The sequence below is a fragment of the Erpetoichthys calabaricus genome, unplaced genomic scaffold (assembly GCF_900747795.2).
Source record: "Erpetoichthys calabaricus unplaced genomic scaffold, fErpCal1.3, whole genome shotgun sequence".
NCBI classification, from domain to species: domain Eukaryota; kingdom Metazoa; phylum Chordata; class Cladistia; order Polypteriformes; family Polypteridae; genus Erpetoichthys; species Erpetoichthys calabaricus.
Window position 1 is genome coordinate 35,689 of NW_026261620.1, and position 21,379 is coordinate 57,067.

General features: G+C 42.9%; 1 protein-coding gene across 1 annotated transcript; it reads left to right on the top strand.

Moving 5' to 3' along the window:
* Window positions 1–7,576: 7,576 nt before the first annotated feature.
* LOC114645028 (gastrula zinc finger protein XlCGF57.1-like) lies at window positions 7,577–20,051 on the top strand. Its single transcript, XM_051922018.1, has 3 exons — window positions 7,577–7,691; window positions 11,701–12,012; window positions 18,380–20,051. Exons 2-3 carry the CDS (start codon window positions 11,724–11,726, stop codon window positions 19,396–19,398), a joined length of 1,308 nt encoding a protein of 435 aa, XP_051777978.1. The 5' UTR covers window positions 7,577–7,691; window positions 11,701–11,723; the 3' UTR covers window positions 19,399–20,051.
* The last annotated feature ends 1,328 nt before the right edge of the window (window positions 20,052–21,379 follow it).

Below are 21,379 nucleotides of genomic sequence, written 5' to 3' on the forward strand. Positions count from 1 at the left end.
ATATGTTAAATGGTTCCCACAGACCCGAACACAACGTAAATGTTAATAGTGTATTTCACAGAAACGATCCGTATTGTTTAGTTTGATGTATGACACGACGTGATGGCAGAAACCCTCTGAACTTCACAATGATGCGTATTATTTGGTTTCTAAACGGGTCTTTGACCCGACGTAACTTTCCGAGCTTTGCCGAGACCTGCCGAAACCTTCTAAAAGTAATTTTACGAAGTCAGTCCAGAAACGACGGAGACGTCACTTTTGGGTCTACAACTGCGGTGAAGTATGGTGCTGTGGCTCTGCAGGTGGATAGTATTGGCCGCGGAGGGACAAAAGACAGAAATCAAAGCGCCGTACTCCCCGGTGTCTGCGATTCGAGAAGGAATCGACAAAAGGAACACACGGAAAGGAATGAATAGACGCCAGCGGTGTGACTGGGTAGGACCATTTAAAATTTGGGAGTAAGCCACGTTACGTGAACCGCAGATACCAATGAACAGAAACAGCACGCGGGTGGCCACAGGAGGATTCACTCAAGCAAAGTTCGGCCGGAGGCTCACGAAAACGAACGCGGCGATTCCACACATCCACAAAATGCATTCCCAAAATTCAGAGCACTTACTACCTGCCTCTTGACGATGGGATTGTTTGTGAACTCGTTCACTCAGCAACACTCTTGCGTCCGTAGTGTTTCACAAAGCGAGACAGTAGCAGCGTGGCTACAGTAGCTGTCGCGTTGGATGACGTCATCCGACCATAGACATAGAATTACTAGACGCCGCCTGACCAACAGATCCGTACGTCAACGTCGCCGCCATATTGCGAGTGGCACAGTGAAGTAATGGATAAAGATACCTCACGCTGCTTGGGATAGTACAAACCGCTGTACGCTCCAAACCAGATGCCGGGGGATTACATTTCATAGGTAAGGCTGAGCAATTGCTTTGGTTATATTCGGCCATTAGAAAATCCCATTTTATAATCTTAACTTTGGCTACACCAGGCTAATCTAGCAAAGCTATGCATTTATGTGCTCAAGTGAGCCTCCAAACAACGTTTTGGCTAAACATATTTAGTCACTAACTATGTAGATTGTTGTTAGCTGTTAACATTTCTCAAACTTTGAAAGTTTCCCAATGAAATCCACGTCAGGAAGCAGTGGTAGGTAGCCCTTAGACTGGATTTTGAGAAAGCTGTCCTGTGATGTGTGCCATGCTAGTTTGGTAACAGATGCTGTACCAGCATCATATGATCACAGTTACCACTCGCTCACATTAAAAAACAAAGGAGGTTTGATGATTACTTCTAATGGTACAGTCAAGGTGGTCAAAGTAGCTGAGCGTGTTATCCGACAGTCGACATTAGGGCAAGCGGTCAGTGTATCTTTGATCAATCAGTTTGTTCAGGCTGAGATTGGTTCAGATGATGTGTTTTTTCTCAAGGAGCACATTGAGGAAACACAGTTTAAAATTGACAGCCATAAATAAATAAATCTGGCCGACTGATAGTTTTGGGATATTGCCATTGCATTATGATACAACTGTTGCAATGCTCTTGGACTACCATGATATGATGATGGTAATATTACTGCTTTACCTACTTTGAATTGTCTGAATTATTGATACTGCGGTGGGCTGGCACCCTGCCCAGGGTTTGTTTCCTGCCTTGCGCCCTGTGTTGGCTGGGATTGGCTCCAGCAGACCCCCGTGACCCTGTGGTTAGGATATAGTGGGTTGGATAATGGATGGATGAATTATTGATATTTGAATTTTGAACGTGATCAATGAGACCTTCCATATGTTCCTTTCCAAGTTTTGCTTGATTCGATTTAATAAAGAGACTTTTTGCTTCAAAAATTTGATGTAATGTTGCAATAGACGTTGAGATGACAGAAGTGGGCTAAATACATGGGAATGTATGGCTAATTTTGACCTGAAATTCTGTGTGGGTGTTATTCATTTATCAGAATTCGTGTGTGTCATATTGTACGACCATCAGGTTGTGGAGGTGGTGACCGGTTTATTAACATAAAGATGGCGGTACGCATCCATTGCTTTCCGATCAAGTCTGAAGGACTGTGAAGGTACACAGAGGCCATGAGTCATAGAGCTACATGTTTTGTTTATTTGGTGAAAACACATAACATTTTAAAATTTGAAATTGACAAATCATCAAGTGTAATTATAATAATAATTCTTTACATTTACATAGTGCTTTACTTACAACTCAAACTGCTTTACAAACTCTACACCAGGAGGTCCCAGGACACGAACCCATGATCTCCTTAATGGTGGTGGAGGAGCTACCATTGTGCCACTTAAACTGGTGAACTGTACTACAAAATATTGTGTTTGATAGTTTAAAATTACAAATACAGAATTCCCAAAATCAAAGAATATCAGCTTTGAGTTGGACAGGTGGTCACAGTATCATAGACTGCTAACCCCACCTCGAGACACACAAAATGCACTGCATTGTGGGTTGAATGTTGCTAGGCTACACAGACTGTTGCATTCATGTTCTGTACTATTGTAGGAATTTATATAGGAATTTCTGAAGGCTTACAAAATGTGTTTTTCTGAGTTTTTGTCGGCGTTTCTGGTTGGTCCACTGGCTGGGCAATCAGAGGTTGCTTCTGAACTGCAAGTGGTCAGCAGACCGCCATCTTAGTAGGCCAGGTGTGCAGTTTTGTTCTCCAGGTTTCTAAAAGGACATAGCAGCTCTGAAAAAGGTCCAGAGAAGAGCAACTCTGCTGATTCCAGGGCTACAGGGGATGAGTTATGAGGAAAGATTAAAAGTTACAGTTTAAACAAAAGAAGATTAAGAGGAGACCTGACTGAAGTGTTTAAAATGATGAAGGGAATTAGTCCAGTGGATCAAGACGGTGACTTTAAAATGAGTTTATCAAGAACACAGGGACACAGTTGGAAACTTGTTACGGGTCAATGTCACACAAACATTAGGAAGTTGTTCTTCACACAGACAACCACAGAGACATGGAATAATTGACCAAGTAGTGTGGTAGACAGGAGGACCTTAGAAACCTTTAGAACTCGACTTGATGTTACTTTAGAAGAATTCAGCAGATGGGACTGACAAGCTTTGTTAAGCTGAATGGCCTGTTCTCGTCTGGATTGTTCTGATGTTCCTGTGCTGTGTGATGTCCTCCCAAAGCTGCAGCAGGTTGTCTGTGTGGAATCTTTAACTGTATGGAGTGGCATAAATGTTTGAGTAGCAGGTTGTTGATAATCACATTCCCTCATTTCATTTTCTTTTCCATTAGTGCTCGACAGGAGTGCTTCATCATTACTATGAAGTTCTCATGAGCCGGACGTGAAAAATGAATCTGTTTATAGCAGGACACGTGTTGACGATGTTCATGGCACATATTCACCTTTTCAGATCTTCTTCTGTAGCTATTCTCATTTTTATATATGGTCACTATTTCTGACTAGACTTCTCCAATGGAGGTTTCGCTGTGATTTTTTATGATCAATGCTTTATTGTAATATGCTATCTGTCGAGCCGTGCTGTTTAGGATTACTGCACATGCTCACAACACAGTTACTCCACGTTTGATAACATGTCAATAGAATCACACTGCCTGAGTTTATAACAGTGATGTGTGACATTTGTCTGGAGTTTTTGTTCATTTTATGAAGTGCTTGAAGGAGTCTTTGAACCGTTTGCCTGGTGTTTGTGACCTGACATCCAGATATTCAGTGGTTTCCCAATCAGCAACATGTTTTTAAATCTGTGATTACTTGCTGTTGTTCATATGATCCTTCAAATAACTGATTTACTACATGCATGCACCTTTATGCTTTCTAGGTGTGTTTTGTTAGGGGTTTTCAATTATTATAAATACAGCTATGAGGCGTGTACAAAAAAATAAAATAATAATCATAATACAAGTCTCTTCATTGATCACAATTAGTTCTTCCTTATTTTATGGTGGATTTCTTTCAGCTGTTAAAGTTGCTAACACTGTGTGTGGTAGGAAACCACAGATCTGTCAGTTTGTGCTACAGTAGTACAGTTTGATAATGCAGGATGAATCGATAAATCACCGAATGTCTTTCTTGATGCCAGCCCTTCTTATCCTAATCTTACATTTAACTTTTTCAGCAGACTCTTAGTGCGGACCTCCAGAGCTCCACTCCATTGAGGAGGGTGTTGCTTTATATTATACATCGGTGATGACACCCGGTTACATTATGGTGAAGGTCAGGGTTGAGGGAGGATTTATCTGACTCAAGTCTAGTAAACCAGGTGACAAAACACTGCAATCCATTTGGCTGTCCAGTGAACTACTCAATCACAGACCCCTTCAGCTGGACCCATTGTCACTACCCGATCTGCGCTGCCCACCTGATCTGCACACATGTGTATTGAAAGTCTCCTTCATTGCACAGTTTACGGTGCTGACCAATCTGTTTTACACAAGCGTTAATAATTTATGGAGTGTGAGATATCATATCTGACCTGATGTGACGCACTGCACATGTGCTTAATGAAGAAAAGAAAATAAACTCCACTTTACAGCACGGCCCGATCTGAACTGAGTGTACCGATCCACCACTCACAGGGCTGTATTGTCAGTTCAGTTCCACATTAGTTGACCATAATGAGAATTTTATGGAAATACTTTGTTGCTCTGCCGAGATTCATCGTAGGCTGTGTCTTCAGGGCTTTATTAAGCAGGTTACTTTCCTAATTTTTATTACACAAGAAAGAAAATTTACACATAAAAAGGATTAAAAAATAATACAGGGATGTTGCTGGATTCAAGCCCTTAATAGATTTTGGTGGCCCCATAAATATCTAATTCAAAATATAAACAATAATTAACTGTAAAATAAAATGTTATTTTTCAAAATGAAAGAAAATGAAGATGAAAATAATGTTTTATTTGTATGCTTCCACTTTATATTTGAAAAGTGTTCTCTTGCTTGTTCTGATTACAAAGTCTTTGATCAGATCCTCACTTTAAGGTGCTGATCACTCATTCAGATTGAGATGGCAGGGAGGCAACTGAAGATCTCGGCTGAAAGCAGTGGACTGTAAGAGAGAAATGAGAGGAGATCAGTGAGTCACCACCATTGAGGTGGTAGGAGAAGCCATGAGATGAAATAACATTGAGAAAGGAACAAATGTACAAGGAAAAGAAAAGTGAACCCAACACCAGTCCTTGAAGCACATCTGTAGAAATGTTCTGTGAAGAAGACGAGGAGTTAGACCAGCAGACAGAAAAGGATCAGTCCGAGAGGGAGGACTTAAACCTGTTCAAAGCAGAGCCGCTTATTCCAATTTAATTAGGAGAAGAGATAAGCAGGGGGTGGTGAACCATAACAAAGGCTGATGAAAGGGTAAGGAGGATGAGGACAGAGGAGGGAGAAGGAGCTCGAGCAGATCTAAGAGCGTTCGTGATGGAAATCAGTGGAGTCTCAGTAGAGGGTCCCTTGGGGAATTCACACTGAAGTAGATCTAGTTGATTATAGTCAGAGAGAAATGAAGAGAGGTGTTTATGAACTATGAGTTCTAGGGTTTTTGACAGAAATGGCAGAATGGACACAGGATGGTAAATCTCAAGGACAGATGGGATGAGAGAGGGTTTTTGAGCACAAGGATGAAATCAGTGGAGAAGTTACTGGGGGTCAGTGAGACATTGAAAAGAGAAAAGATATAGGGGATCAAAGAAGGAGAGATGGACTGTAGAAAGATTTGAAGGAATGGGGTCCAGAGCACAGGGGCCTAAAATGTCAGAGTCATTTACAGTAGTGAAGGATGAAAGAGGAGAATGACACAGAGGAGACTCGGAAGATGTCTTTGGGGTCTTTTGGTGATTTTTGAAAGAGGAGAAAGAAGCAAAATCATCAAGAGAATGACAAAGGTCTTGGAGCAGCAGGAGGACTTAAGAGAGACTTAAAGGTAGAGAAGAGGTGGTGAGCATTTCTTTCAGAGTATGCAATTAATAAGAATGTCTTTGCAGATAGCAATATAGAGAAGAAAGAGAGGAGGGACCTACACTTATCCCTGATGGGAAGGAAGTTTCTTATATAGAGAGAGAGAGAGAGAGAAAAGCCAAGCAAAATGACACCATATATTATATATATATATATATATATATATATATATATATATATATATATATATAGCGCACAATATTTCTTTTCGTGTTTGAATCGGAAATTATGTATGACCACAGAGCATTATTATAATATAGGGACTAATCAATTCGTTTGTTGACGCCATTTTTGAATCGTCTTTCCGAATTGTTATTATTTGTGTGAGAGTTATTTTACTATTATTGAAAAGAAGTAAACAGAAACACGCCGATCTATCCCATAGAAGTGCACCCCACGTCGACCTCTCCCAGCCCTCCTCTCTGGACTCCAGCGCTGAGCCGTCCGCCGCTTTCTCACAGAGAAAACTGTCACATTGTAACTTGTTTTAATTTGCACTTGATATTAGTAGAGATAAAGAAAACAGCTTTGCGTCTTTCTACTTTTTAACTGCGCCGAGCTGTGAACAATGTGAAGACGAGACCACCTTCAGCGGCGAGGGGTCGTAAGAACAAAGTGGACGCTGGGAGGCGCGGAATGTCGGCCTTTTCCTCCTGGTCAACAGCTTCGCAGTTTCGGGCAGCGTCCTCTCTTCTCGCTGTTTGTCACACTTCAAGTGCCCCGTCGGCTCCTGGGACAGTAGGAATCTTTTCGAACAAGTGTAATCGGCACAATCGAAGCGGGACTCTCTTGCTAAATTGCGGTGCACGGCTACTTACTGTCCCTTAAGATGAATTTGGGTCACTAAAACCCCGCAACATTCAAGGTTGCTTTTGTGATGAATTCTTTTAAGAAGATGGAGGGTTACATCTAAAAAGATGTACCGACCTCTTCATGTTAAGTATTGGACTTGGCAATTCTTTGGACCTTCTGCCCGTTAAGCACGGAAAGGCAGCGTCCACATTTCTCAGAATAATTTTCTCTTAAATCACAGGCACATAGTGCAAGGTTGTCAAGCAGGTAGTTTTCCCGAAACCCCTGCAGTACTCAATGTATCTTTACTTCTGAAATGTTTGACTGTTTAATAATTTATACGCTTCTTATATCTTCTTCAAATTCTTTTATCAAAATGTTTTACTACTTAATAATTAATATTTATATAATTTCTATGTTGTTGTAAATGCTCTTTATTTGTTCAAAAATAACATTGGTAATTAACAAACTTATTTTATAAATACTACATTTTAGTTTTTTTCCCTTGCAGTCAGTGAGCGAAGCCACTGGTAATCAGCCAGTATCATTGCTGCATTGAAAAACAAAAAAGACACGAAGAACTGCACTAAATTTTACAAGAACTATTTACAGGAAATCTTACTGTAATTAAAAAAAAACTCAGTTCATGATCACAAAAACAAGCGGCCTAGTGACAGCCCCAGACAAACGCAGCTTCTCTGATGACATTATTGGTTTAATAGGCTCCTATAATGCAGCAGGTCACTGACCCACCCAGCCTCTCTCCTGCTACAGCGTATTCTCGCTCAACTGGCACGTGACCCGAAACCGGAGACAGGCTGACGTCATCCAATGCGACGGCTTCTGAAGCCACACTGCCACCGTCTCAAGGCTGTTGTTGATTGAGGTAGAAGTGTGATCGATTTCAGAAAGAATCTCATCGACAAGAGGCAGGCAGTAAGTACTTTGGAGATGCGCTTTATGGACGCGTGAGTTTTCATTCGCTCCATTAGAATCACCGCATGCGGCGAGTTCGTGTTCGTTAGCCCCCCGCCGAACTTTGCTCGAGTGAATTCTCCTGTGGCCACCCGCGTGCCATTGCTGTTCATTCGTATCAGCGGTTCACTTCACGTGGCTGAGTCTCAAATTTTAGTTCGTAGCACCCAGTCACACGGCTGGCGCCTGTTCATCCCCCTCCGAGTGTTCTTTTGTCGTTTCCTTCGCGAATCGCCGGCATCGAGCAGACGGCCATTCCACACGTAAGACGCTTTGATTTCTGTCTTTGTTTCTCTTGTCACTCCGCGGCGCTCAGTTCTGACAGTTACTGGGTTGGTGACCGGCCGGACATTGAAAGAGCGGTGAGGAGTCCCTCAGGCAACTTTGTGTTACTGCCTTACAGTTCTGTCCGAAAGAATTTGAATTTCAGTCTGTTTTTAAGTCTCTATGCAGTTTCCATGTCTGCTCTTTTATTCTTATTTTCTCCACTTCTCTAAAGATGCTCAGGTTTAGTGGCCTGGCAAATCTAACTTGTCTTGGTGTGGTTGTGGACTTGAATGTGAGTGTACCCTATGATGGTCTATAGCTGGCTCCTGCCCAGTACTGGTTCTCTGGTTTTCTTCCTATACCCCAATAACTTTTTGTTTTGCACTGGACCAGGGTGGTGAGGTGGGCTGTGTGGGTCACCTCTTTGTGCCACTCTTAGGTGAACTGTCAGGACTGGCATCCCTCTTCTGCACAAGACCCACTTTCATTTAATTTGAATATTCATGAAGGTCAATAATACTCAGTCCCCCCTCCCCCCCTTTAGGGTTACCCATAGCAAACTGGTCCGTCAGAAGCACAAATGGAGCGTTAAGAGAGACTGAGGCACACAAGACCTCCACCGTGCCAATCTCACAATACTGGGAGGTGCTGCTGTTTAATAAAAGTTTATTAATGTGTTAATTACTAAAATATTTGTGATGTGTGCAGAGTGTACTTAAACAAGATAAAGCTGATAAACTTGAAACTTGTTTCAAAGTTGTTGATAATGACAAAGTATTTTTGAAGAGTATTTTTGTCCTGGAGCATGTCAGATTTGCCAACCACAGTCGCTGATCTCATCACCTAACCACATTAATTTAAACGACCATTCAGCAGAGTCGCGCTCAGCCCTGTTTCTAACAGCCAATAGCATGCTGCTGATGATGTCTGTGGTGTACAAAGGGTTAACAGCTGTAGCTTTTCAGCAGCAATCTTCACCCTTTATTTTATTTTTTCCCCTTTTGTTTTGCTATCTGAAACACAAAACAACAGAAAGAGGAGCATCTCTTATTTATGTTAGGTTCAAAACCTGCAGTTTCTTATTCCTCTTCAATTAACTCTACGCCTTCTACTTCAGGGAAACATTCACTGGTTGTCTGCTCTCCTGCACACACAGTCTGCCCCTAAGACTAAAAACAAAATCAAACCTGTTTAAATTTATCTTAGCGAGTCGCAGGCTAGTTGAAGTCAGACATTGGGTGTCTCACATTAGGCGGCCATCTTTACAGGGACACACCGCCAACTGCCGCCATCTCACTAAGATTATGTAAATGAAGGCTGTGACTTGAATAATTGTTTTGGATTTTGTAAGCTTGGGGCAGTTTCACATTAGACAAGTTGACCAGCGATTTTAATTTCCTCCTTCATATGCCCCTGTTTTTTAACATAATCCTGAGGCCTAACTTGTATAAACCTTCCTTAACATTAACTATTAACAAAATTCTGGGACCCTAACAGTACTGAATGTTCAATCAAAGTAGTGAATACTGTTGACACACAACTGTGCAAGATGGCCTCCTTCTTCTTCTAACCAGATAAGAGCTGAGGGTGTGGTGACTCCTCGGCTGGGCATTTCTTTCCATTGTAGATAAAGAAGAGGAGATAGTTAGCAGCAGCACTCCCTCTCATCCTGGGCTGGTATTTCTCACCTGAACAAATCTCTGTAGGTGATCCCTAGTCACACGTGTGACGACAGGTCATTTTCTAATTCTGAATTTATACACAAACAATAACAATAACAAGGTGTCTACTTTTGTAAGAAACATCTAAAGCAGTTAAATGAATGCTGCTTAACAGGAGATCTGAAATAAAGGATAAATGTTGAACTGACAAGTTTGATTTCACACTGGAAGCTTCAAAGCTGGTAAAAAGAAGGGGCAGATTTAGAAAATTAAAGCACGACAAGCTTGTGACATTTGATTTTTTGATTTAATTTGACTACAGTAATCCCTCCTCCATCGCGGGGGTTGCGTTCCAGAGCCACCCGCGAAATAAGAAAATCTGTGAAGTAGAAACCATATGTTTATATGGTTATTTTTAGATTGTCATGCTTGGGTCACAGATTTGTGCAGAAACACAGGAGGTTGTAGAGAGACAGGAACGTTATTCAAACACTGCAAACAAACATTTGTCTCTTTTTCAAAAGTTTAAACTGTGCTCCATGACAAGACAGAGATGACAGTTCTGTCTCACAATTAAAAGAATGCAAACATATTTTCCTCTTCAAAGGAGTGCGCGTCAGGAGCAGAGTCTGTCAGAAAGACAGAGGAAAGCAAACAAATCAATAGGGCTGTTTGCTTTTAAGTATGCGAAGCACCGCGGCACAAAGCTGTTGAAGGCGGCAGCTCACACCCCCTCCGTCAGGAGCAGAGAGAGAGAGAGAGAGACAGAGTTTGTTTTTCAATCAAAAATCAATACGTGCCCTTCGAGCTTTTAGGTATGCGAAGCACCATGCAGCATGTCGTTTCAGGAAGCAGCTGCACAAAAGATAGCAACGTGAAGATAATCTTTCAGCATTTTTAGACGAGCGTCCGTATCGTCTAGGTGTGCGAACAGCCCCCCTGCTCAATCCCCCTACGTCAGGATCAGAGAAAGTCAGCGCAAGAGAGACAGAAAAGTAAGCCGGGTAGCTTCTCAGCCATCTGCCAATAGCGTCCCTTGTATGAAATCAACTGGGCAAACCAACTGAGGAAGCATGTACCAGAAATTAAAAGACCCATTGTCCGCAGAAACCCGCGAAGCAGTGAAAAATCTGCGATATATATTTAAATATGCTTACATATAAATTCCGCGATGGAGTGAAGCCGTGAAAGGCGAAGCGCGATATACCGAGGGATTACTGTATTCTGTTAAATATTGCTCTTTAGTAATATTTTTTAACCAGCTAATGATGCAGATGTAAATCTTGCAATAGCAAGTGTTGCAATTCAAACAGAATGGGTCTGTGATTAACTAGACTTTAAAACCATGTTGTTAGAAAAACAACTTAAAGATTTTTTTATTTAAATGAAAGTATCCTGAATAATCTTGGAATTCAGTAATTCAACAGTATAATAATGTTTTGAATTTTAATTTTCAGTATGGATTTTAAGCAGTGTTTTTCAACTACTGTCCGAGAATGATTAGAAATGTGCACATGCTAAGATAAATCAGACACTTCATGATATATCATTCTTTATAAACTCCCACCAAGATTGTAAACCCTACCTTGTGCTATTGCACTGGGGGTTTCCATCTCTGCCCCACATTACATTTCAAGGCTTGCATTATATTTTGAGATTTATGAATACCAGTACTTCTTTAATGGGGGGGGGGGGGGTGAATAGGATTTCTGTGTTTGCTGTGGTATCAAAGGGTATCCAGCATTGTAAAATTGTGTTATATTAGTATATCACATACAAAAGTTCTAATATCATAACATCCCTAATATCAACAGATGGTGCCGACTCATAATGGTGTGTCGTAAAGGCATGACACACTCCCTGAGACTGTTTCATATCTGGTCACCTGGTATGAAGATTGATTACTTACTCTGCCCATGTGGTCTCGGTGAATTACTTGACTTGGCTTCTTTCTTAACTGATGAGGACATAGAAAAATGGCACTTAAATGTGTTACATTTGTATTGCACTTCTGAATTAATTAAACCCTGTGTTCTATACAGAGAAAAAGAAGAAGATACCAAAAATGTATCCAGCTGGCCAGAAGAGTTTAGAGAGAGAATCTCAACGTGAAGAGGATGTCTCTGAAAACAGAAACAAAAGAAAGGGCAGTCCTAACATTCAGAGACCCCACAAAATTATAAACCGTATCAAAGTGAAAGACTGTAATCCTCCTGAAGACTTAAACAGATTGGGCTCCAGTTTGGGCAGACGCTGCTACTTGAAGGACAGTAATGCCCACAAGCCATCAGAATCCTCGAAGACTAACACAGTGAGGCCCGAGAAGAAATTGTGTCCAAATCAAACTGGAGAAGGTATGTGCTAAAATAAAATAAGGCAGTTCTGATTTACCTGAAGGGTGCTTTCTTGTATTTTCACTCTGCTTAGAAACAAAGGCTTTTTTTAAAAAATACGGGTTTCATTTTTAAAGTATAAGGAACAGAAACAATTAATCGTTTGGACTGGAATGAGGAGGCCTGGCTGAGTTGTTCTTGCAGTTTTTTCAGTTCACAATTTCCTTGGTTTGGGTTGTATCTCTTTTTAATAATAATCACTAGCTGAATGTCTTTATTATGAAGAAAACCTTTTAATAGATTTTAGACAAATTAAAGAGAAGTCAAAGAAAAGTCAAATCTGTTTGTTTTTAGCTTTCTTTGAAGAAACCCTTTCAAACAATAATGTATTACCCTTTTACTTTCTCCATATGTAGTATTGTGGAGTAGACATGTCACCCATTTGACTGTTCAATAAATTTGCACAATTTAGACCCCTCTGAATGAAAGTGTTTCACGTCTGCCTGTGTGTAAGAATCTCTGTGCATCAGTGGAGTGCAAACCTGTGAATGGATAAACCAGTGCTGTTCACATTTATCATTATATATTCTGAAATTGCAAAGACTTTGTGAATGTGAAGAAAACTGGTTCACTGAACTTTACTGAGTTAAACATTTTTTTTCTTGAAATGACAAAAACAAAATTGTTAGTTAAAGCAGGATTTCATCTAAAACGTGTGAAACATTCTCTGAAATTAGTTTTAAAGGATTTTGATGCTTTTAGCCATTTCATGTTTCCTGTCAATCCAGTTGCCCCGTATGAAAAGGGCTGATCTTTGTGATGTGGTGACTTTTTTATTTTTGAAGTTTTTGAAAATACAAGTTGGTACAGTACTTGAAATCTTTTTGAAATTCTCATCCATTTTATAGCAATAGAAAAAATGTTGATTCAGTTCTGGTAATTGTATTTTGTAGTCCTGTTCACTGAGTGGTGGCTCTAATAAATTCACAGGTATGATCTAATGAAACATTTTACAAATGATTAATCACATAATGAGTTAAAACAGACAGGAAAACAAAGCCGTTTCAAACTGATTAACATAAATGGATCAGAACAGTATCTGTCAATGAAAATCAAATATGAAGAACACGGCCAATTATGACAAAGCTAGAAGAGTGAGGACACCATGCCACCATCTTAAATAAGGAGGCAAGTTGAAATCACGTGATGGAGCTAAGTCATGTCAGCAGCCACAAAATGTCCACAAATTATGTGATTGACGGAAGGGTAAAACGACTTATCAAAATAACAAAAATACAGTGTTTGGTGTAATGGTGGTGGGGGGGGGGGTGTTATAGTACAAAACATGGCCTAAACTCGGAATAGGGTGTAGGTGATATCAGAACTCGATAAATAATACAAAAACAAACTTTAACTATAGGAAGACCGTTCAGTTAGTACAGTCTACATGACTGTATGCCACCCAGTAAAGGCGTTTGGTGTTAGGAATTATTACTTTTTTTTTTAAATAGCTAAGGTAAACTACGAAAATTCAAAACAAATGATTTAGATGAACAGTCCATCCACCAAAAAAACATGAATGAGTCCATCAAAAAACTACATGGAGTAAAGGAAAATGTCAGAATTAAAAGCATGATCTTCTCAAAATAAATACTATTCTGGTGCTGTATCAGTTTAAAAAGGGTCACTATGTAGACTGATGTCTTGGGTCTCTAGCCGTACCTTTTGTCCAACTTTAACGATAGGAGTAGCCTTACATTTGCAATCAGAAAATCATTTGACCAAGAGCTTTTCAAAAAGTTTTTGAGCCAAATTCAAATTTTCATCCATCCATCCATTTCCCAACCCGCTGAATCCGAACACAGGGTCACGGGGGTCTGCTGGAGCCAATCCCAGCCAACACAGGGCACAAGGCAGGAACCAATCCTGGGCAGGGTGCCAACCCACCACAGATACTTTATTAATCCCAAGGGGAAATTCACATACTCCAGCAGCAGCATACTGATACAAAAAACAATATTAAAGATTGATAAAAAATTCAGGTAAAAATAGACAATAACTTTGTATAATGTTAACGTTTACCCCCCCCCTGGGTGGAATTGAAGAGTTGCATAGTTTGGGGGAGGAACAATCTTCTCAGTCTGTCAGTGGAGCAGGATGGTGACAGCAGTCTGTTGCTGAAGCTGCTCCTCTGTCTGGAGATGATACTGTTCAGTGGATGCAGTGGATTCTCCATGATTGACAGGAGTCTGCTCAGCACCCTTCGCTCTACCACAGATGTTAAACTGTCCAGCTCCGTGCCAACAATAGAGCCTGCCTTCCTCACCAGTTTGTCCAGGCGTGAGGCGTCCTTCTTCTTAATGCTGCCTCCCCAGCACACCACTGCGTAGAAAAGGGTGCTCGCCACAACCATCTGATAGAACATCTGCAGCATCTTATTGCAGATATTGAAGGACGCCAGCCTTCTAAGGAAGTATAGTCGGCTCTGTCCTTTCTTACACAGAGCATCAGTATTGGCAGTCCAGTCTAATTTATCATCCACCTGTACTCCCAGATATTTATAGGTCTGCACCCTCTGCACACAGTCACCTCTGATGATCACGGGGTGATGGCTTGTCACAATCAGTCTTATTTCTATGTGATTTATAGTGTAGCAAATAAGCCCTTTGTCCACCTCTTGAACCCTCAGGTACCACTCCAGACACGTTGTAAAATCACAAGATTTATTTATTTTCTTGTCTTCACGTGCACAAAGCACCCTTTCCACCACACTATTCATAAACACAATACTCTCAATAAACCAATACAATCCTCCACTCCCAGACACTTCGCCCTCCTACCTCCCAGCTCAGCTCAAATGTCTGGGCTCACCCAGAGTCCTTTTATAGCCCCCTGACCCGGAAGTGGTTCCTGGCCAAACCCCCCAAGTCCTTATCCCTTCCGGGTCAGGGTAAACAGTCTTTCTTCAGCCCGGGAGCACGTTGTTTCTTCCTGTCACGTGGTGATGACGTACTCCCGGGTTATAGGGCATGTAAGGGCCCACTAGCCCCCCTAAAGCGACTCCTGGCAGCCCCCAAGGTATCCAGCAAGGCTGTGTAACAACACTACAAAGTCCATGATGCCCTGCTGGAACTCGGGGCACGAATATGCTGTCCAGAGGGCTCCTCCTAGCGGCCTGGGGGTGAGGGCCGGACTGGGAAGCCGGCAATCTTCCACAATTCCCCCCCCCCCTTAGCGAAGCCAACTTGGCCGGAGCGTTGATCCCCGCGAGGGACGTCCTCCTCCAGGAGGACGTGTCGTCCGGACTTTGGCGACGATGTCTAGATCCCCCAGTGAACCTTGGGGGAACGGTGTATCTTCTGTCCCACCGCTCCCTTGTCCTCTGGGGACAACTTCGCCATACGTGGCCTGGTTCATGGCAGTTGTAACACCGCCGCCGTCCTCCTGGTCGCCTCTCTTCCCGGGACCTAAAATACCTCGGGAATTCAGTCAAGGTTAGCTCCGCCCTTTCCTCCGCAAAGGAGGGGATTACGGCCACTTTGCTGCTCTCAGCCCGTTTCTTTTCTCTGTCAGGAGACCCGCGTTTCTGTTTGGGGATCTCCTGCTTTTTCTGGGGCTGGTGCACAGCATGAGGCTCTCTATGGAAAAGAGAGAGCCTCTTTGCTGTTTGCACGCCCGTTGTCCTATGTAACTTCGGAGGCGGCGTCATTAGTACCGTATCGCTCCGGGTAACAGCACTATTCAGCTGTACCGGGGAGATTGGCACTTCCCCCGCCCCTCCAGTAACGAGCGACAACCCTTTCTTCACGCGGGTCGGGGCCTTAAGGTCTGTATCGTTCCGGAGCGGCGTCTGATACCGCCGCCCCGGTTCTACCGGACCGTTGCCCGACCACTCAGTCATTACACCACGCTCTACTGTCGGATTCACAGTGCTTTGGCAGCCGCTACTTATTAAACGCGGTGCGGGCTCACACTGCATCCCCTTATTATATACGGTACAGAAATCACTCACCTGCACTGCCGCATTAATCGAGGTCAGGGCTTCACGGCCTAATCGCCGTAGGTACTCCTGTAGTCCCTTCAATGGCGCTTCGGCTGTAGCTCCCAGCTCCTCTACATGCTCTTTCAAGTCCTTTAATTCCTGCAAGAAACGATTCACGGGCCCGAGCAACTTCTCGAGTTCCCGCATGTCCAAAATATTATTTAATTCGGCCAGAGACAGGCTAGAATCTTCACTTCCTTTACCTTCTGTCCGGGAGCCAATGGGCACGTCCCCTCCTGGCACGTGTCCAGCTGGGCTTCGCGGAGGCTCCTGGGGATTTGAGTCCCGCATTTTAGACGGCCTGGGTGCTGCTACCCTGCCGAGAGCCAGTGGGCACGTTCGTTGTCGGCACGTGCTCAGTGTCACGCAAAGACTCTTGGGAGTTGGAGTCTTTAGAGGGACGGCTGGCTGCTCCGAGCCGACTGAGATCTGCCTTTTTTGCTTTAACGGCAGATCCTTCAGTCACATCCCGCCCCTCTTTGCCTTTGTTTAATTTTGGCGCTGCTTTGCTTGCCGCCCCCTTCCCTTTCAGGGAGCTCAGACTCTTTGGGGAATTATTGACCTCACTGACGGCTTCAAACTGACCTTCTTCCCGGTCGCCATCGCGCGAGGTCACGTGGACGTTGTCAGCGTATGGGCTGACTGCTTTCCGACCCTTAGCCTGTATTGCCTTCTGGGTATCGTGGCCATCTTGGTGAGGTATGAGGCAGGCATCCGACGCACCGTCTGTTCTCTGGAGGTAGGTTTCTGCAAAATAGAAATAAATGTTGCCCAAAACTTCGGGCTTTTTCCCGGCACATACTTCCAGATTTGTCAGCGGTGTCCCCACTTCATTCAGGGTTTTCGGCGCGGCCCCTGGCTGGCAACGTTCCTGCTGTTGCGCCCTTCGGGTTTCTTCAGCCATTACCAGCTCCCTGTCGTCGGCACACCCAGCCAGGCGAGTCCAGGCCAACTCGTCGTTGGTCATGTTCTTTACCCAGTCGGTGTTGTCCTTCTTTTTCCCCGACTTCTTCCCCATCTCGACCAGATATGAGGCGAGATTCATCAGCGTCGCAGTGCTCTTTGTCGCAGGTGGGATTTTCACCTCCGCGGTTTCAAGAGGGACCTTCATAGGGTTCTCTGCTACCACAAAATTTATTTTTAACGCAGATTCTGTGCCAACGGACGGCCAGAGACTCCTGCCAACTACGCCAGTGTAGCAAATAAGCCCTTTGTCCACCTCTTGAACCCTCAGGTACCACTCCAGACACGTTGTAAAATCACAAGATTTATTTATTTTCTTGTCTTCACGTGCACAAAGCACCCTTTCCACCACACTATTCATAAACACAATGCTCTCAATAAACCAATACAATCCTCCACTCCCAGACACTTCGCCCTCCTACCTCCCAGCTCAGCTCAAATGTCTGGGCTCACCCAGAGTCCTTTTATAGCCCCCCGACCCGGAAGTGGTTCCTGGCCAAACCCCCCCCAAGTCCTTATCCCTTCCGGGTCAGAGTAAACAGTCTTTCTTCAGCCCGGGAGCACGTTGTTTCTTCCTGTCACGTGATGATGACGTACTCCCGGGTTATAGGGCACGTAAGGGCCCACTAGCCCCCCTACAGTGACTCCTGGCGGCCGCCAAGGTATCCAGCAAGGCTGTGTAACAACACTACAAAGTCCATGATGCCCTGCTGGAACTCGGGGCACGAATATGCTGTCCGGAGGGCTCCTCCTAGCGGCCTGGGGGTGAGGGCCGGACTGGGAAGCCGGCAATCCTCCACAATAGAAAAGAAAAATACATGCCTGAGCCTTTCTTTATTAATCAAATAACTGGAAAACTCATAGTTATAACTTCACTAAAGATCTAATGTCTCTGATGAACCATGGGATTTTGTGCACCGCTTCTTTTTCTTTCGGTTGCTCCCATTAAGGGTCGTCACAGTGGATCATCTTCTTCCATATCTTTCTGTCTTCTGTATCTTGTTCTGTCACACCCATCACCTGCATGTCCTCTCTCACCACATCCATAAACCTTCTCTTAGGCCTTCCTCTTTTTCTCTTGCCTGGCAGCTCTATCCTTAGCGTCCTTCTCCCAATATACCCAGCATCTCAACTCTAAACAGGTCCAAACCAACGCAATCTTGCCTGTCTGACTTTGTCTCCCAACCGCCCAACTTGAGCTGACCTTCTAATGTCCTCATTTCTAATCCTGTCCATCCTTGTCACCCCAATGCAAATCTTAGCATCTTTTGTAAAGTGGGTGCAAAAGGCATATACTGTTAAACACTGAATATTCTCTTATAGTGCTATTTTACTTTAAATATTGATCATTTCAAACTTTAACTCTTATTTTTATTTCTACAGATTTTCAAGAGAATGACAACTTGTCCTCTCTTCAGGGTCGTCCACAAATTAAACAACCTGATAAGAATAGGAAGAAACTGGCATCTGCAACAAAGAACTTGGTAATGGCCTCTCAGCACCCTAGATTTCAGCCTGTTGTGAAGCTAACAAGGATTGATGCCATCAAATCTCAAGGAGTGTACAATCTAAATCCAATCCGCCAACAGTGTGTGAGAACATTTAAATACAAATTGAATTCTAAGGATAATGGAGGGATTCATGGGAGTAAGAAACCATATCACTGTCCTGAAGGTGGGAAACAATTCTCAGATAGTCACATGCCTAAGCAACACAGAGAAGATAATACAGGGAAGGAGTCATACCACCGTTCTGAATGTGTTAAGAACTCTTCAAAACACAGCCATACCACAACTCCCATTGTAGAGAAACCATATTTGTCTAAACGTGGCAAACGATTCTCACAAGTGAGCCACCTTCAGACAGACATGATTGGTTACAGAGGACAGGGTTTATATCGTTGTCCAGCATGTGGTAAACATTTCTTTGACAAGAGCCATCTTTGCAGACACAAAAGAATTCACACTGGAGAGAAACGATATTGTTGTTCTGAATGTGGCAAACAGTTCTCAAAATCAAGCAATCTTCAGACACACATGAGAGTGCACACAGGAGAACAGCCATTTTCCTGTTCTGAATGTGGCAAACAGTTCTCACAAGCAGGCCATCTTCAGACACACATGAGAATGCACACAGGAGAACAGCCATTTTCCTGTTCTGAATGTGGCAAACAGTTCTCACAAACAGGCCATCTTCAGCAACACATGAGATTGCACACAGGAAAACAGCCATTTTCCTGTTTTGAATGTGGCAAACGATTTTCAAGTAGCAGTAATCATCTGAGGCATTTAAGAGGTCACACTGGTGAGAAGCCCTATTGCTGTCCTGAATGTGGCAAAAGATTTTCCAACACAAGCAATTTTCTGCGTCATGCAGAAGTCCACAATAAAGACCATCCTTAGGCCTGTTCTGAATGTGGCAAGAAATTCTCAACTTCGTAGACATATAAGAACACACATTTGATAGAGGCCATCCTCGTTTCCTGATTGTGACAAGCTATTCACCGATAACAGCAGCCTTCATAGACACAACAGAATTCATTCTGGGTTAAGGCCATATTGTTGCCTTGAATTTGGCAAGCGATTCATACAACCCTGCAGTCTTCAGCGACACATAAGAACTCACACAGGAGAAAAGCCATACTGTTGCTCTAAGTGTGGAAAAACATTCATACAGAAAACACATGAAAAGTCATGCTAAAAAGGCAAAGTCCAAAGAGACTGTAAATAACAAAATGTAAATCTGAAATAATTCAGTCAGGTGTGGAAAGAAAATTGGAATTGCTCTGCTAGTTGGTTACACAGAATGCATTTGACAAAAAGTTGCAGACTCATTTAGGCAACCCTGCTTATTAATTTACTGTAAGTGGCTTTTGCACTAATGACTATTGCACATTGTACACAGGTCTACTTTACAAGTTATAATGTTATTTATCTTATACTTCTATACTTTTTAATATTTATTGTACTACGAAGTTGAGAGAGAAACAGTATTTTGTTTCTCCTGTGTGCTCTGCACATATAGTTAATTGACAGTAAAAGGCTATTTGATTTGATTTCAGTATTTCTATTATCTTTTCTCCAGAGTCCGTATTGGTGTTCACACTACTCTCTGGTGTGGCTGCTGCTCTTTCTATCTGAAGAGTTAGTCCAGCTGGGGTTCGATCAGCCCAGTAACGTCTAGCGGTCCCTCACAACGGGAGTGTATGAATATACCGAGGCATGTTTAGCATACAGCTGATGACGTGTTCATCTAATATAAATAATGCCATATATGGACATCCTGTATTAAGTTACACAGAGAGACACCTGATACTTCAAGTCCGGAGTGACCTTGAGGGGCTGCATACTTGAATGAACTCATCCTGCTTACAGCAGTCAGACAAAAAGAAATATAACTGAAAAAGATAATAGAAAAAAAAAAAGTTCTCTACTACGGCCGCCACTACCCGCTGTGACAACTTCATTTCTATTCTTGCAAATGCTTCCCCTCTTTAAAGGCAACTCAGCTTGCACCCTATTAGATTTTAGTGGCCCAACATCATTTTTGTTGAAATGCTTTAACTTGTTTTTTTTTTTTGTAAAAATATATTAAAAAAAAAAAAAAGTTCAAAGAGGGTCAGTCAGGAATTGACCTTTGCACCCCTAAAGTATCAGGTCCATCTCCCATACCAGTGAGCCACCAAAGCCAAACTGACCAATCAGATTGCTCAGAGGGACCACACACTCACAGACAGACAGACAGTATCTTTTTATTATCTTAGCTATTAGCTAAAGCAGCGACCTTGATGGATTTAATTATTTGTTCTCGTTTGGTAAATGTCTTCTGTTCCTGTGACTCAATCTGATGTTCCTCAGGTACCACACTCTGTGGTTTGCTGCCCTCCTCTTCATGTAGTGGTATCTCTGGGCACAAGACACTCTCGTTCACATCAGGCCCTAGTACCACAGCCTGTTTGTGGTCTTCTGCTTCATGCAGGGGTGTCTGGACATCACACACTGTTATGTGTTTCACATCTGGTTCTGGTCTTATTGGAGACCATGAAGATTTTGATGATGTACCAACTTCTGGATTACGGAGGAGCACAGCAGCCCACTCACCTTTCTGCAGTAAGACTCTGTCCTTCATGCCATAGGGACAGCCACTCCAAGTGATCATCTTTGTGAAGTTCAACACCCCTCTTCATAAAGTGGTGACATCAGAGGACTGATGTTCCCGCTGTCACACAGGAACTCAGCATGTCTCCCAGCTTCTTACCTTAGGAACATGATGTTGTCCTCTGCTGTGAGTGACATGTGAAGTGTCATTTCTTGCTTTCCTTTCTTTGACTACTGGACCCCAGTTATCTCAGACTGCTTCATTTTAATGGAGTCACCGTTCTGT